Source organism: Podarcis muralis, chromosome 2 (genome assembly GCF_964188315.1).
Source record: "Podarcis muralis chromosome 2, rPodMur119.hap1.1, whole genome shotgun sequence".
Classification (NCBI taxonomy): Eukaryota; Metazoa; Chordata; class Lepidosauria; order Squamata; family Lacertidae; genus Podarcis; species Podarcis muralis.
In genome coordinates this window covers 41,835,889-41,851,267 of record NC_135656.1, presented here as the reverse complement: position 1 = coordinate 41,851,267, position 15,379 = coordinate 41,835,889, and the positions used below count along the sequence as shown (strand labels likewise).

Genomic DNA, 15,379 nt, shown 5'->3' with positions numbered 1-15,379 from the left:
GAAATTGGGCACACCTTGGTTTCGTCCCTGTTTTTCAAATCACTCCCCACTTTTGCCTCATTTAGCTACTTTGTCTCTTGACCACCCTCCTGCCTGGCACTCCTCTTTACCTTATATCATACATTATCTCCTGAGCACCCTGAAGTGCCTTCAAAGCCCCACTTTGCCACGGCCCCCTGTCTCCAACCCTCTACCACCTGCCCTCCCTTCAGGTTCCTCTTCCATTCTGCCCTCTCCTTCCTTCCTGCCTTCTTTCTTATGTGCTTCTTGCCCCTTACCTTAAAATTATATGTACATGCCAGGATTAGCAAGGGAAGAAATAATGTTAAAACATTTCTAGTAGTTTAACACACCTTTTTATTTTCTTTAAAAAGAAAAAAAATTAATAAGAGAGATATGAATACGTTTCTAGATTTTACTCTTCAAAAATGCTGGTCGTCCTGTCTCTACCAACGTTGTTTGCAGGTTGAACATGACAGTTTCTGATCTCCTGAAAACCATTTTAAACAAGACATCAGGACAGATAAACATGTTGCTTTGACATATTTGCTGCATTTCTGCCTGAGACCAATGCCTTTCCCCCTCTCTCATACATTTTTAAAAGGGTGAATTAACCATGACCAGTGATATGGAGAACTTACAGAATGCCATCTTCTTAGACACAGTACCTGAATCATGGACCAAGAGGGCTTATCCTTCCATGGCTGGTTTTGGCAGCTGGTTTGCTGACCTTCTCAACCGCATCAAGGAGCTGGAGACCTGGACTGGGGACTTCCTGCTACCATCTGTGGTGTGGTTGGCAGGATTCTTCAACCCACAGTCTTTCCTGACGGCCATCATGCAGTCCATGGCCAGAAAGAACGAGTGGCCTCTAGACAAAATGACCCTGCAGTGTGATGTGACCAAGAGGAACCGTGAGGAGTTCAGCAGCCCTCCACGGGAAGGTGCATATGTTCATGGCTTATTTATGGAAGGTGCGCGCTGGGATATGCAGGTAAATATGAGCATTGGGATTTTGTTGCTACACTAAGGGAATGGACAGCTTTAACAATCATGTACGATATCATATAAAAATAACTTTAAATTAAAATATGTGGAATATTTTCTATTGAAGCCTGAAATCTGAAGTAGGGGCTAGTCAATATTTCTAGTGGTGGGAGGAGAAGGAGGAGGAGGAGGAGGAGAAGGAGGAAAGTGATGGGATGGGTGGGTAGTTGAGAATGGACTTTAGTGCCTGCCAGGCTGAGCAGAACTTTGGTGGATTTTGATTTTCATGCTCCTATTTTTGTGTTTGCTGAGGGAGAACCTTTTGTCAACCAGCCGGCGTGATGTAGCGGATAGAGGGTTGGACTTGGACCTAGGAGACCTGGGTTGAAATCCTTGCTTGGCCATGAAGTTCACTGGGTGACCTTGGGCCAGTCACTGCCTCTCAGCTGAACCTACCTCACAGAGTTGTTGTGGGGATTAAAAGAGGAGGGAGAGAACTACATACATGCCATCTTGAGCTCCTTAGGTAAAAAAGGTGGGATTATAAATGTAATGAATACAGTGGTACCTCGGGTTAAGAACTTAATTCGTTCTGGAGGTCCATTCTTAACCTGAAACTGTTCTTAACCTGAGGTACCACTTTAGCTAATGGGGCTTCCCGCTGCCGCCGTGCGATTTCTGTTCTCATCCTGAAGCAAAGTTCTTAACCCGAGGTACTATTTCTGGGTTAGCGAAGTCTGTAACCTGAAGCATCTGTAACCCGAGGTACCACTGTAAATAAGTATAAAGAAACAAATGGCATGGATGTTGAAACCGTTCTCTGATTTTGACAGCTAGCATAAGATTAGACAGAACTGTGCAAAAGTCAGTGAAAGCTGCGTATTAAGGCTCTAGGGACCTAAATTGGGAGGAGGCAGTTAAAATGGCATGCTGAAAAATGGAGGTGCTTTAAGACGCCAACAACCATGCAATTCAAAGGATGGCTTTGGCTCCAATTGATACATTCTCACTATTTTTACCCCCCCCCCCACTCCACCCCATTTTTGCCTGCCTGTTCTAAATTCTTTGAAAACCAGGGACTTTGAAGCAAAATAAGCAAAATTAGTTTGCATAATTTGCTGATATCAGAATTTGCATTTCTGTGGTGCATGATTTGTGCTACAACTTGTGCAGAATCGGGATTCCTCTCCCACCCACCTTTTTTGTTTTTCCCCCTGCACAGAGCATACACAGTCTTATTTTTAAAGACCCTGCCAAAAGGAGCAGCTGGTGCTGTCAGCCTTGGAGCTAAAAGGTTTATTGGCTCATGTCCCATAACTTATGCATCCAAATCAATGGCTTTCTTTGATTCCCTAGACTTAGCTGTTTGAAAGCACCAGAGGTCAGAGCCTTATCACTGGTATGTTTACAGACCCTCCTTGAGCCCTTGCAGGGTATGAGCTGAGGCTGAGGGGCCAGGGAAGCTGTGGGGCTTTCAAGGAAGCATCAGCATACGGGGTGTGGGTGTGTAAACTGGACCTGGAGTGATTTGCACTGGTTGTGGCTGTCATCTACCTCTGTTTTTCTATCGAAAGGTTAAAACATCAGGAGGAACCCACCTGGTGGTGGATCCTTTGTTCTGCTCTATTATGAACAGGAGGTAACCATAAACTGATAGACTTTGTAGAATACGAGAAGTCAGGCCAAAGACCAGTCTCCCTCAGGATGGCTTCTTCAGACTGTCTTGCTTGTTGTTAGCTGTGTGTGTGGTGTTTATCCTTTTCTTGGTGATCTGGCAGAAATCTGGCAGATTTCTCTGCTTTTTTGTACGCTAAATCTGTTTTTAGTGCATTGCTCATTTTATTTTTTTTAATGCTTTAAGTAGTTGTTTTTAACTGTTTTCATCAATAATGTTGCTGTTTTATTCTCTTTGTAAACAACTTTGTGGGTTTTGCCCCAATACATACATACATACATACATACATACATACATACATATACACATACACATACACACATATAGACTTTTCCCAAGAAGGCATAGTTGGTATCTATTGAGTACACTGCTGATTCTCAGGCTAAATAAATAAAACAACAGAAGTGAAACCCTAACCTGGAGAGGATATACTGAGGTGTATTTTGTACAAGTTACTCATAGTATATGCTCAGCAGCAGCACCACCACCACAGTACTTTTCAGAATTCTTTATTTCTGCATTTTTTTTTACAAAAAAGTAAAAAACATCTCATCATAGCAAACAGTGAAACTTAACAAACCTGTGTTGCAATGTGTGAAACATTCTAATCAAATGTAATCAAGCAGATCAGAAAATAAAAAATCACTTTCTCATATCTATACAACCCCCTCCCCCCACCCAGCAATCACAGAATGGCTAACTTGGGGTCATCAGCGCAGCAGTTATGGCAGCATGATATGGGGACTTAACTGGAATTTCAAATAAGAGTTTCAATAGCTATTTCTTAATGCATTTTCTAGAAGTATTCCTTTCTCTGCTGCAAAACACTAAGCAGTAATAATGATATTCTGTCTCTGTGCCCGAACATGTCTTTTTAAATAGAGGTTGGAGGAGGGAGGAGGTTGGGGAAGGCAGGCAGGGACATTTCTGTGTTGAAATGGACCCATTGATTCGGCATTCAATAGCTCTGTTAGCTATGTGCGTATTCTTGTGGGGACAAATGCAGGTGACAGTGTAAAGAATTATTAACTCTGCTGTGCGCATTCACTCTTTCTGGGCTGCATATTCACTAGAAATTAATCCTTTGGTAAGAACCATGAAGCTCTGAAGTTCAGGGTAATCGCTTTAGGGAGCTATTCCAATTTAGAAAAGAAATTTCCCTGTAAGGTGATGGCTGCAGCTAAAGGCAGCCGTTCTCCATCTGCCCTGTTCAGAGATGAATCTCCTATATTTATTTATGTATGCATTCATATTATTATGTGGGTGGCTTACGTTTATGAACCAATCTATATCAGCCTCCCACTTAACAAAAGAAAACCAGACAGGTTTTACAAGGTCCTGAATTCCCTGCTAGTATTCATTTCACCAAAGGCAGATAAATTATATGTATGGAAAATTTAGCCCCTTACGGAAGAAAAGGTTGCATTCCAGGAGTGGGGAACTCTGTGGCCCTCCAGATGTTGCTGCACTGCAACTCCCATCAGCCCCTCCCAGCTTGGCCAGGGATGCTGGGAGCGGAGGCCAGCAGCATCTGGAGAGTCGCAGGTTCCCCATACCTGCCTTATTCCCAGGCTATGGGAGGGGACAGCTGGGAAGGATTCAGTGTGTGTCTTTGACAGCTTCATTTGGGACTCTTCCCCCTTTTAACTTTACGTTCTGCTGGTTTCTCAGAGAGCAAGATTTCTGAGGAAAGCAATTCAGGGAAAGCCCCAGACACCAGGGTGGCCATGTGCGCTACTTTACAGAGGACAGTCCTGTATTTTAAAGGCTGTCCTGTCCAAGCCCAGTTTAGAGGAGGGAGAGCTGTGCTTTTAAAGTTGCCTATCACCAGCTAGTATGTGGCTCACAGAGCAAGCAAGCACACAGGTCCACTGGTCAAATCCCCCCACCCCAATAGTGGGCAGGATTCATCTAAAGAATCCCATTAGCACAACAAGGGCTTTTGCTCCTCTTCTGTGCCCCCTGCTTTGGTAGGGGCAGTTGGCAGAACCCACAAAACAGTATGCAGAGGGAAGGGAGTAGGAATCGTTCCATCTGGCAAGCTGATATGCTTGCACAGGCAGAATGTTTGTAATAGCGAGATGTTGAATGCCACCCAGTGTTTCTATTTAAATTCTTATTATAATTTCTAAATTTAAAACTCTACATATAAATTATCATATGCACATCTCTTTTTTTGGTGACGCATTTCCTCTCTTTTTTAGCAATGTGTAGATGGCCATCCTACCGGACAGTGAGGGTTGTAGCAATGGCATTTTAATGGGAGAGATCTTCCTGGTGGTTAAGGCCACTTCCAGCTTTGCCAAAGGCATAAATAATACACACGGATGCTACTTGAGTCAAAGGGTTGAAGAGCCTAAACAGTCTTGCTACATACACTAGAAACCTGCCTGCCTAAAGCCTGTGTTCAATGTATGTGTGCAACAAACATGGGTTTGCAAAAGTACGTATTGTGTGCTCTCGTAAGCTAAGTAAACATACAATCACAGGCATAGGCTTGCTGGCATGTGATGTGTGCTGTGGTTTTAAGAAGCAGACAGGAATGGGAGTAGGCAGGTTGAGTCAAGCTAATCCTCAGAGTTCTTCTAAAGATAACATTTATATGATGCCCCCTCACCACCAGCCCACCAAAGGAAGAGATGTGCTCAACAAGTGAATGCAACACTCTCAGAAGCCACATCCTTAGCATATGGCGGAACTACATATTATACATGTAATCCAGATGGCTGTTTCTTATAGGGAAAATCCCACCTCCGGAGGCAGAAGTGGTGTTTGCAAAGATAAGCACAAAGGGAAGTTGGACATGGTTTTCTGCAATTATGATCCGAACAGTGACAAGTATGGGAGGGATTTTGCACATCTCTGCCTTTCCCACTTACTTATTTCCCATTCCTAATCCCACCCCAAAGCTGCCTTTCTCTACCAAGTGTGGCCATGTTAGGACAGGTGTGTGTGTAATGTGCAGTTCTGTTCTTAAACACGCACTTGTGCCCGCTTCCAATGTGCATTGTCACTGCAGGGTTCTTTCAAAGTACATTGCACTTACATTTTTGAGGGCTTCTTTCCACACATATTTTATGATCAGTGCACAGAAAAAGCCATCCGTTGGCAAAAACCTAGCTGGTGATGTTTCTAAGGTCATGAACCCCTGTGTTTTCACAAGCCAGCATTTGACTGGTTCAAATCCTCACCCCTTGTTAAAACTCACTGGGTGGCACTGGGGCAGTCACAGTCTCTCAGCTCAACCCACCTTCCAAGGTTGTTGTGAGGATAAAATGGGGGGAAACTCCTCATATACTTCCCTAAGCTTCTAGGAGAAGGAACAGGATATATATGAGATATAATTTCTTAAGATGCATTGCATTCCTGTCCTATCATAATTTTATAGTTTTCTATTCTTCTTTGTTGCTTTACTGCTTTGCATTGCTGTTTAGATTTTTTCCCCTTATTGCCTTGGTGTAAGTTTTAATGATCAGTTTTATAATCTCTTTTGTTGACCGCTTAGGAAGTCTTTTTTGATGAAAGGCAGCATTGAAATGCTTTAGATAGAATAAGCATAGCTGTGCCAGGTTTTCCCCAAGAATTATTTTGGTGCTGATTATCTCAGCAGAGAGAGAGAGAGAGAGAGAGAGAGAGAGAGAGAGAGAGAGAGAGAGAGAAGGTGTGTGTGCAGGTGTACATCTCCACCAATCTGTAAACCAAATTATATCCCTAAGCAGTGAAAATGGTTGTATCCAAGTCAAAGCTTCTTTTGATCAACAGGGAGATAAGCATGCAAATAAAAACATTAATTAATGCTGTGGAATGCTCTAAGAGAGATTGAAAACTTTGTCAATCTAAAAATAGATGGGGGCATATTTCATGGGAGGAATTCTTCCCTTTGTTTCTTTCATCCAGACAAGTGCCTGCTCAAAAAGATTTTTTTAAAAAAACTAAATGTAACTGCAAGTTGAAATGTTGCAACACCAGCTCCCAGAAGTGTTGCTGTTGCAAGGATTACAGTGGTGCCTCGCAAGACGAAATTAATTTGTTCCGCAAGTCTCTTCGTCTTGCGGTTTTTTCGTCTTGCGATGCACGGTTTCCCATAGGAATGCATTGAAAATCAATTAATGCGTTCCTAGGGAAACCGCCTTCAGACCAGGTCCGGGGACAGGCTGTCCCCGGACCTCTTCTGAAGGCTGGGGGGGGGGGGACAAGGGCTTTTCTTCCCACCCCCAGCATTTTAAAAAACCCTGGGACAGCGGAGGACTTCTCCGCTGTCCGGGCGATCTTAAAATGCTGGCGGGCGGCATTTTAAAATCGCCCCGGGACAGCGGAGGACTTCTCCGCTGTCCGGGGCGATTTAAAAGCCCCTGGGAAGGCAGGCAGGGGGGACAAAGACTTTCGCCCCCCGCCCGCCTTCAGAAGGTGTTCCCGCCCCCCACCCGGCTTCGCAGCAGCGCTACGAAGCCCGGCGGCTGGGGCAGGTGTTCCCGCCCCCCCCACCCCGCTTCGGAGCAGCGTTCCGAAGCGGGGTGGCTGGGGCAGGTGTTCCCGCCCCCCACCCGGCTTCGCAGCAGCGCTACGAAGCCCGGCGGCTGGGGCAGGTGTTCCCGCCCCCCCACCCCGCTTCGGAGCACCGGGAGAAGCGATCTCCCCGCCGCCCCTTGCTTCAAAAGAGAAGACCCGCTGTCCCCGGGGCAAGCTTCGTTTTGCGAAGCAAGCCCATAGGGAAATTCGTCTTGCGAGGCAACTCGAAAACGAAAAAACCTTTCGTTTTGCGAGTTTTTCGTCTCGCGAGGCGTTCGTCTTGCGGGGTACCACTGTATTTAATGTTTACTTGCTCCTTTGGAAATCTTAAGCTCTGCAGGCACTATCTATTATCAGAATTACCTTAATATAAAAGTGTACATATTGTTTGTGTTGCAAAAGGATCAGGATTGCTTACCATTTGTATATGCCTCTTGGAATGCTAATGGTCTCCCTCAAGGTGAATAAACTGATCAGAAGATTGCATTTGATAGTAAGTTCTCATCACTATGCAGCACTAATGTGAGGATGTAAGGACAATGTGCAAAGTGCTTGTAGCTTTTCTGTGTTCCCTAAGGAAGGAGAGTCCCCTGGGATTGACCCTCCTGCTACCGAGGAGGCAAGACCAGCTTGTTGACTGACACCTCCTTGAGTGGAGCTTACATTCTCCTCCCCCACCCTAGAGAGCAGTGGCAGCACAACATCTTCAGTCCTGTTTCCTCCTTCCCTCCTTTCCAACAGGGTGCATGGGAAAGCGACGCCAATGGGCAATCTGCTTGCAGTGACTTCACGGCCACATTTTTCTGCACAGTGGGGCTGTGTAATAGGATGGCTATTTATTTTATAACCTGACCATTCTTCCCACCCCCTTGAACCATGGCAGGGCAAGTGGCAAGGAGGATCAATCAGTTAAGTTCCAAGCAGAGGACTTCTAGTCTTCTCTGCAGTAGCCTTTTCTCTGAGAAGTTAGGGAGCAAACCATTGATAATGGGTTATAGCAGGTTACAGGAATGGCTGGAGACAGAGAAACGTTGGCCTGGCATTAATGGTACAAGAAAGGTGTGGCTGGTCAAATAAGCTCACATTTTCCTTTGCTATCCTTCACAGACAGGGTTGATTGCTGATGCCCGACTAAAGGACCTGACTCCATCAATGCCGATTATTTTCATTAAAGCCATCCCTGTCGACAAGCAAGATGTCCGCAACATGTACCCATGTCCTGTGTACAAAACCCCCCAACGGGGTCCAACCTACGTCTGGACTTTTAACCTGAAGACTAAAGAGAAACCATCCAAGTGGGTTTTAGCAGGAGTGGCACTGCTCCTGCAGATTTAGACTCTCAATTCCCATTCTCTTCTCCTAGCAGACAATCATCAGAAAAGTCACCGTTTCTTAGTTGGATGTTTTTTAATAGCATGAAGGAATACCCAATCCTGGTTCACACGTGAGTGCTCATCGTTCAAAGAGTGATATGTTGACATACATATGTATGTGTGAGTCATCTCAGTTCACAACTCAAGTTGAATCAATTTTTAAATTTGCCCTTCAAATTTACTGTGTGATTTATGTACAATAAAAATACAAGAACAAATTGATAGCTGATATTTTAATTTTTTTTGAACATCCGGTAAACAGCAAAAAAACCACCAACACCAACCTGCTTAGCATTAAAAGTTTTTAAAAGTAATAGTAAACTAAATAAAAAGTCTTTGCCCAGTGCTGAAGGGGAGACAACACAGGCAGCGGATGAGCATCCATTTGGAGAACTATCCATGCAGACAGAGCATCATCAGTGAGAAGGTCTCTCTTAGCTGCCACCTGCTGTGCTTTATTTGGTGAGAGAGCGCCCCCGTCAGTGACTTCAGGAAATAGTCAGGATGTACTTGGTTAATAAGCCATGAAGGGTTATGAAGGTACTTTGAATTGTGGCTGGAAATAACACCCAACTTTTGTACCCCCTCTAACCGTTACCATGAACTCAGAGTTTTCGCATGAAACAAGCTTGTGCGGGAAGCTGCAATTCATCAAGTGGTGAGTAATCAAGTATTACGCGTGTATGTGTGAACTGCCTTCAAGGAGATTTTTATACCATCTTTCATATTTAACCAAAGTCTCAAGGAAGATTCAAAAAATGTCGTTCTTACAAGCTTGGGGCCACACATAATGAAAAAATGCCGCCATGGGAGAATGCAAGTAAAAAGTTTCAGACTTTTGTTTCCTGTAAAAATATGTTATAAATTCATCCTGGGAGGCATTACCCTGAAATTGAATAGTGCATCTGATGTAGCAAGATTGGTTTAAAGAGGCTGCAGGGCACTGAACACTTTTGCAGGGAAAGTATAGATACAGGTGATGATCCCTGATTGTATAAATGAAAGTGCTTCTTCCTTTTACTTCCACGGATTTGGTCATGTACACTGTAGGGTGACACGCTGGATCGTCCCCCACACAGAGGAAGGATATCAGCTATCCCCCACACAGAGGAAGGATATCAGACTTCAGCTATCCCTGAAAAATGATTATCTTGCCAGACAAATCCAGTTAAAGATTGGCCCCCACATCATACAACATCTAGAGGCATAAAAGAGCAAAGCCCGACACACTTTACAGATGGTTCATTTTTACAGGAGATTGCACTTTTGGAACGCTGCGATGGAAGTGAGTTTTCACAAAAGCTATTAAACAATGTGAATGAAACCCGTAGTGAGGGAAGCAAACTTAACATTTACGAGCGGTGTAAGTTTTGTAATAACATTTCATCTGTGTCTGGTAATTGCCTTTTTTCCAAATGCTAACAGGGTTGACTGGAGGTAGCTGATCTCAGGAAAACCTGCCAGTTAAGATAATGTACTGCCAGCTGGTTAACACTTACTGAAACCCACAATATATTGGCAGCTCTAAGGTGATCTCTCAGGTGCTAGGAGTCAAGCAACAATGGGCAAAGACACCTAGACTGTGTTTGGCACTTGTGTAAATCCATGGGGTGGTTGATGGACATCAATCAATTTCTTGCCAGTGAGATTGTTGGTCATACAATTTCTTCATTGGAATTTGAATTGTTTAATGCTGTGCAATTGTGCCATAAGTAATGTTGGCACCTGGCCATTCTGTGATGCCCCAATGTACATCTTCAGAGAGGCAAACATCTCTAGTGCAAACACTAGCTTTAATGTTGTGTGATAAGCCATCCCAGCCGTTAGATAACAAAAAGAACTCGGGGTGGGAGGAGCAAAATATGTGCAACATTATAAAACCCATCGCTCAAGATACTGTACTGACTTGTAGCTCTCCAGCCTTTCGCTCCCCGCTCCAGTCTTATTAATGCAGCAAGGAAAAGTGGGAGTATTTGGGGGGAACTGGGGGCTAAAGGGCAGGAAGGGCACAGTATGACTGATTAAACCAAATGGATATGTGATGCTCATTGTTATAATTCACTGATTTAATGAAAAATTAATAGCCATTGATAATGAAACTCACTTAGGACTTAAGCTGGCACAGTGACACAGCTTTATTGTCTGAAACTTCCCCTCCCGCAAATTCACTTTCAGTTAAATAGAAATAGTAAGATGCCTTTATTAAATTGCCCCCCCCCCCCCAGTCAGCATTAAGTGTCCTTAATATATAGCATGGTAGTGTTAAGAGTTTCCTGGAATTTTAATTAATGTGATTTGAATATTAAAAGCAAGCTCCCTTCCAGTGGATTTTGATTAGTTTTGAACTGTCAACTTCTGGAATGCACTCATGGTACGCATTAAACTGAGCAGCACAATAGAAGGCCAGGAAAGGTCCCTGCCACACTCCAATCTTTCGGCGCTGCAGAAGTATTGCTCTTCTGTAATCAGCAAGAAGCAATCCTTTTGCTGCGCTTTCACATAACACTATATTACAAATCTTCAAAGCCCAGCCCCATTACAAAGTGGGCGTTGTGTTACTGCAATCCCAAATCAAGGTTTCAACAGTTTTCTCTCTCTCGTATATTTGCTGTTGGTGCACTTTCACTACAGTTCATTTTTGCTTCAGACTTTCCCTCCCCTACCTGTTAAAACCATTATGAAAAAGGCATCGACTAGCTTTTCAAAAGTTATGGTGGGAAAAAACTGCATTGCAAGCCATGTAGCAGTGAAACAGCAGCCAGCCAGTAGGTTAGAATGCTGTCAATCGGCTATTGGGCCTGTTTCCTTAACATGCTCCATTATACTCCCCTTGGGCAGACATCCCAGCTTTAACTCAATTGACATAGCTTTCCTTTGGGCTGCCTCTTCCTGCCTTGCACCTCAGCCTAACTGCTCATGGTGTTTGCTGGCAATGCTGGAGGCTAAAGTTTGGGTCAGTCTGGGCTCCCTACAGTCCAGCACCGTTGCTCTCTCATCTTTGGCAATGTGCCCTAACAACGCCATAATAATAATGTGAACAACCATCTTGCAACCCATGCACATCAAGAAATATGGAACGTTATTCCTTATTGCAATTGTTAACTGTGGCTACATTTAAACTCCTGGATGTGCCTCACTTGCTCAGTAGGTGATTTAGGCTGCAAGCACGTAGTCACTTAGCAGGGAGTAAGCACAACCAAACTTGGTGGGACTACCAAGGAGGCATTAATAGAATTGTTCCAGACTTCCACAACCTGGAGCATGTTGTGTGACTACAACTCCCCTGATCATTGGCCATGCTGACTGGGACTGATGGAAGGTGTAGTCCGTTGATGACTGAAGGGCAGCAGCTTGCGGGAAGCTGGACTATACTGTTAATAGTCCACAGTCAAATCTGCAAAAGAGATTGACCCCCCCCCCCGGCCCACAGAAGCAAAGCTGATTAAAAATATTGGCAAATTCTATGCAAATTATCCATGGCTTCACAAGAGGAAGCACTGCTGTGGAATTGCATAGTGCTGGAGATGGGTTCTTCAGGGACAAACAGGATTTATTTCTTCATTTTCTATTTGGCACTTGCGCTGAACGTGGATGTGTTTCCAGTGCAGGATCATTGATGGGTAAATGCTATACATAATTTATAGATTATTTGCAACAAAACTCTCAACTGCGGGCATGTTCCCTACTGTGCAAGGGTTACTGCTGCGCCTTTATCCTGAAATTGGCTCTCAGGCTCATGCAGTTTATTTATTATGAGTGGTTTATTAAATGCCTGTAATTGGCCAGACAACTCAGCACATGCATTTACAAATGCACTTAATTTAAAATGTTTCCTGAATGTGTGAGGCCTTTTGTGGAGATCTGAGCAGAGTCTATACAGTCAATAATGCGGTGGTTCTAGTCTAGTGAATAATGTGTTGAAATAATGCATTAATGCAAGCTTTTGCTGCTATAAATGTGTTAACCCTTAGGAACCGCAGTTGGGAAGCCGCAGAGTGACTCCAATGGCTGTTCTGGAAGCAATTAATGTGAGATGTTATGCACATTTTGTACCTGGTGTTTGTTATCCAGTTTTTAGCCTTAAGAAATTACTTCATTCTCCTATACCAGTTTGTGGTTTCTGGTTTTTTTTGGTCTGTAGGCATGACATCTAGGATATATAGAGCTCCCCCCCTACCTGGGCCACTTGCAAATTGTTGAGAGTCTTGGCAGACCACGTAACTATTTTTCTTCCTGTTTAGCAATTGTAATACTTGGGGTTGTTCCCCATCTTGCTCCCACCCTTGGCTGTATCCTTCTGATGAAGGCAGAGCCTCCTCCTGCCATTGCTTCTAGTCTGTCCTTCTGGGCAGACTGCTGGATTTTAAGAATGATGGCGCGGCGGCTGTGCCCACTACAGTGGTGCCTCGCAAGACGAAATTAATTCGTTCCGCAAGTTTTTTCTTCTTGCGAGTTTTTCGTCTTGCGAAGCACGGTTTCCCATAGGAATGCATTGAAAATCAATTAATGCGTTCCTATGGAAACCGCCTTCAGACCAGGTCCGGGGACAGTCTGTCCCCCGACCTCTTCTGAAGGCTGGGGGGGGGGACAAGGGCTTTTCTTCCCACCCCCAGCATTTTAAAAAACCCCGGGACAGCGGAGGTCTTCTCCGCTGTCCGGGGCGATCTTAAAATGCTGGCGGGCGGCATTTTAAAATCGCCCGGGACAGTGGAGGACTTCTCCGCTGTCCGGGGCGATTTAAAAGCCCCTGGGAAGGCAGGCAGGGGGGACAAAGACTTTTGCCCCCCGCCAGCCTTCAGAAGAGATCCTGGACCTCTTCTGAAGGCCGGCGGGGGGCAAAAGTCTTTGCTCCTCCCGCCTGTCTTCAAAAGCCGTCCGCGATAGCGGGAAGCGCTTCCCTGCTATCCCGGACTGCTTTTAAAATGCTGGCGGTGGGGAGCAAAGCCTTTTGGCCCCCGCCGGCCTTCCTGGACCTCTTCTGAAGGCCGGAGGGGGGGAAAGGCTTTGCTCCCCACCGCCAGCATTTAAAAGAGGTCCCCGGAGATTTCCCTATGGGCTTTCTTCTTGCGAAGCAAGCCCATAGGGAAATTCATCTTGCGAAGCAACTCGCAAATGGAAAACCCTTTCGTCTTGCGGGTTTTCCGTCTTGCGAGGCATTCGTCTTGCGGGGCACCACTGTATTTTTCACACACTGCTGCTGCTGCCTCCCTGCTGCCCCCTGCCACCCCCTCCTGCCCCTCAGCTGTGGCCAGATACCCTTGTTGCTATGGCCTACCCACCACTGCTGGGGCTTTCCTGGGCAACCTCCAGGTGGCAGCGCGGCTGTGGAGGTGGAGGAGCAGGAGGCAGCAGCAAGCACCTGGCAGGGATGAGTGCCTGGTGGCAGCAAGCAGCATGTGCACAATGGCACTGCCACTCACGGGAGCTTGCCGCCCTGAGGCAACTCGCCTCATCACCTTATGGTTGGGCCGGCCCTAATTTTAACTATTGACACAGGTTTCATTAAGGGTGGAGATTATATTGGGTAGTCCTTCTGGAGACCTGAGAGATTTGCCATTCTATTCTTATTCCTCCCTTTTATTATTATCGAAGAGATCATACTGCTGTGGGTTTCTCTGGAAGAAAGAAAAATCTTTCCCAGGCATCCTGCTCCCCGGTTTAAGATGTGGGTGGAATTTGGATGTTGTTGTATACACTTTTTCTGTGCTCTGTGTACTTAATGAGCTCTGCAATTAATTACAGTAATAAGATTATTGGTAAGAAGTGGCAGATTTAAAGAAGGATGATTAGATAATTAGAGATAAATTGCTGTTTGTGGGACCTTATTGAATATGTTCTGCAGATTGTCTGGCTTTGAAGAGATAATTGAGTCGCTGATTAATGAGGGCTTTGGCAGCAGCCCCGACTACAGCTCTTCTCACCTGGGTGAGACCGTGACTGTCACCATGGCAAAGAAGTGCAACCTGGGGGATGTGGAATAACTTTACTTTCAAACTGTAATGGTGGAAGAGCTAGATAAGGAAGCTGGAATAGCTTGCCTGTGTTTCAGGATAAATTAAATGAGGGGACATTTTTGTTTTTACTGCCCTATTTCAGCAGGCTTAAAAGAATGTCTTTCCATAGCAACGATGTCTCCTGAGGAATTCTGTGTGAGGGAATTTCCTTCTGCACACAGTTCAGTTCATGTGGGCACTGGGTAGGCCATGGGATCTCAGCATTGCCCTGGGTGAACTGAGACTGTATCTTCAAACACATCATAGGCTTCTGCACACAGCAGGGGGAAACTGGTATTGGTGGACGTGTGATATCATTTGGGGCAGCTTGTCCACTATTCCCGATTGTCTCATTCCTTCAGAAAACTTGAGCCTGCCTCTCCTGCTGCTGCAAACTTTTTATAATAATGCTACAGAAGAAATGTACACACTTAACACAGTGCAGTACTGACCACAGTGATAGCTTACTTACTGTTGCCGTACCTTCCAGTTCCGTTGGTGCTTTCTTGAATACCTCATCCACTCATGGAAACCTTTGGTCTTTGCTATCATTACATGCCCCTCACCTTCTCCCTTAAAGAAAACATGACTCTCAGTTTGATCTAATAAAGCCTTGATCTTGCCCACGACCACCTGCTCAAGGACCTTGCCCAAGAAGGGGAAACTGGTGACTGGTCAGAAGTTACGTAAATTTTCTGTATCCAGGGAGGGCTTCTTAAGGAGTGGTCTTGCACTGCCTCCTTTAAGCAAGCAGGGAGCAGCCCTCTCGCAAGGAGGCATTAAGCACCTTGTCCACATCCTCAAGCCTTGCAGACTGAAACTCATCAAACACAACAGGACTA

General features: G+C 45.0%; 1 protein-coding gene across 4 annotated transcripts in view; it reads left to right on the top strand.

Annotated features, from left to right (window-relative positions):
* Positions 1-15,379, top strand: part of DNAH9 (dynein axonemal heavy chain 9) — a 210,106-nt gene that overhangs the window by 177,091 nt on the left and 17,636 nt on the right. For 2 of the 4 annotated variants that reach the window (XM_028717200.2, XM_077924330.1), the window contains 2 exons: positions 605-994; positions 8,279-8,766. In XM_028717200.2, coding sequence (XP_028573033.2) covers positions 605-994; positions 8,279-8,506 — 618 coding nt within the window. In that variant the 3' untranslated portion in view covers positions 8,507-8,766. Of the gene's footprint in view, positions 1-604; positions 995-8,278; positions 8,767-15,379 lie in introns of those variants that run through there. The other 2 variants (XR_013391852.1, XM_077924329.1) reach the window with 1 other exon arrangement.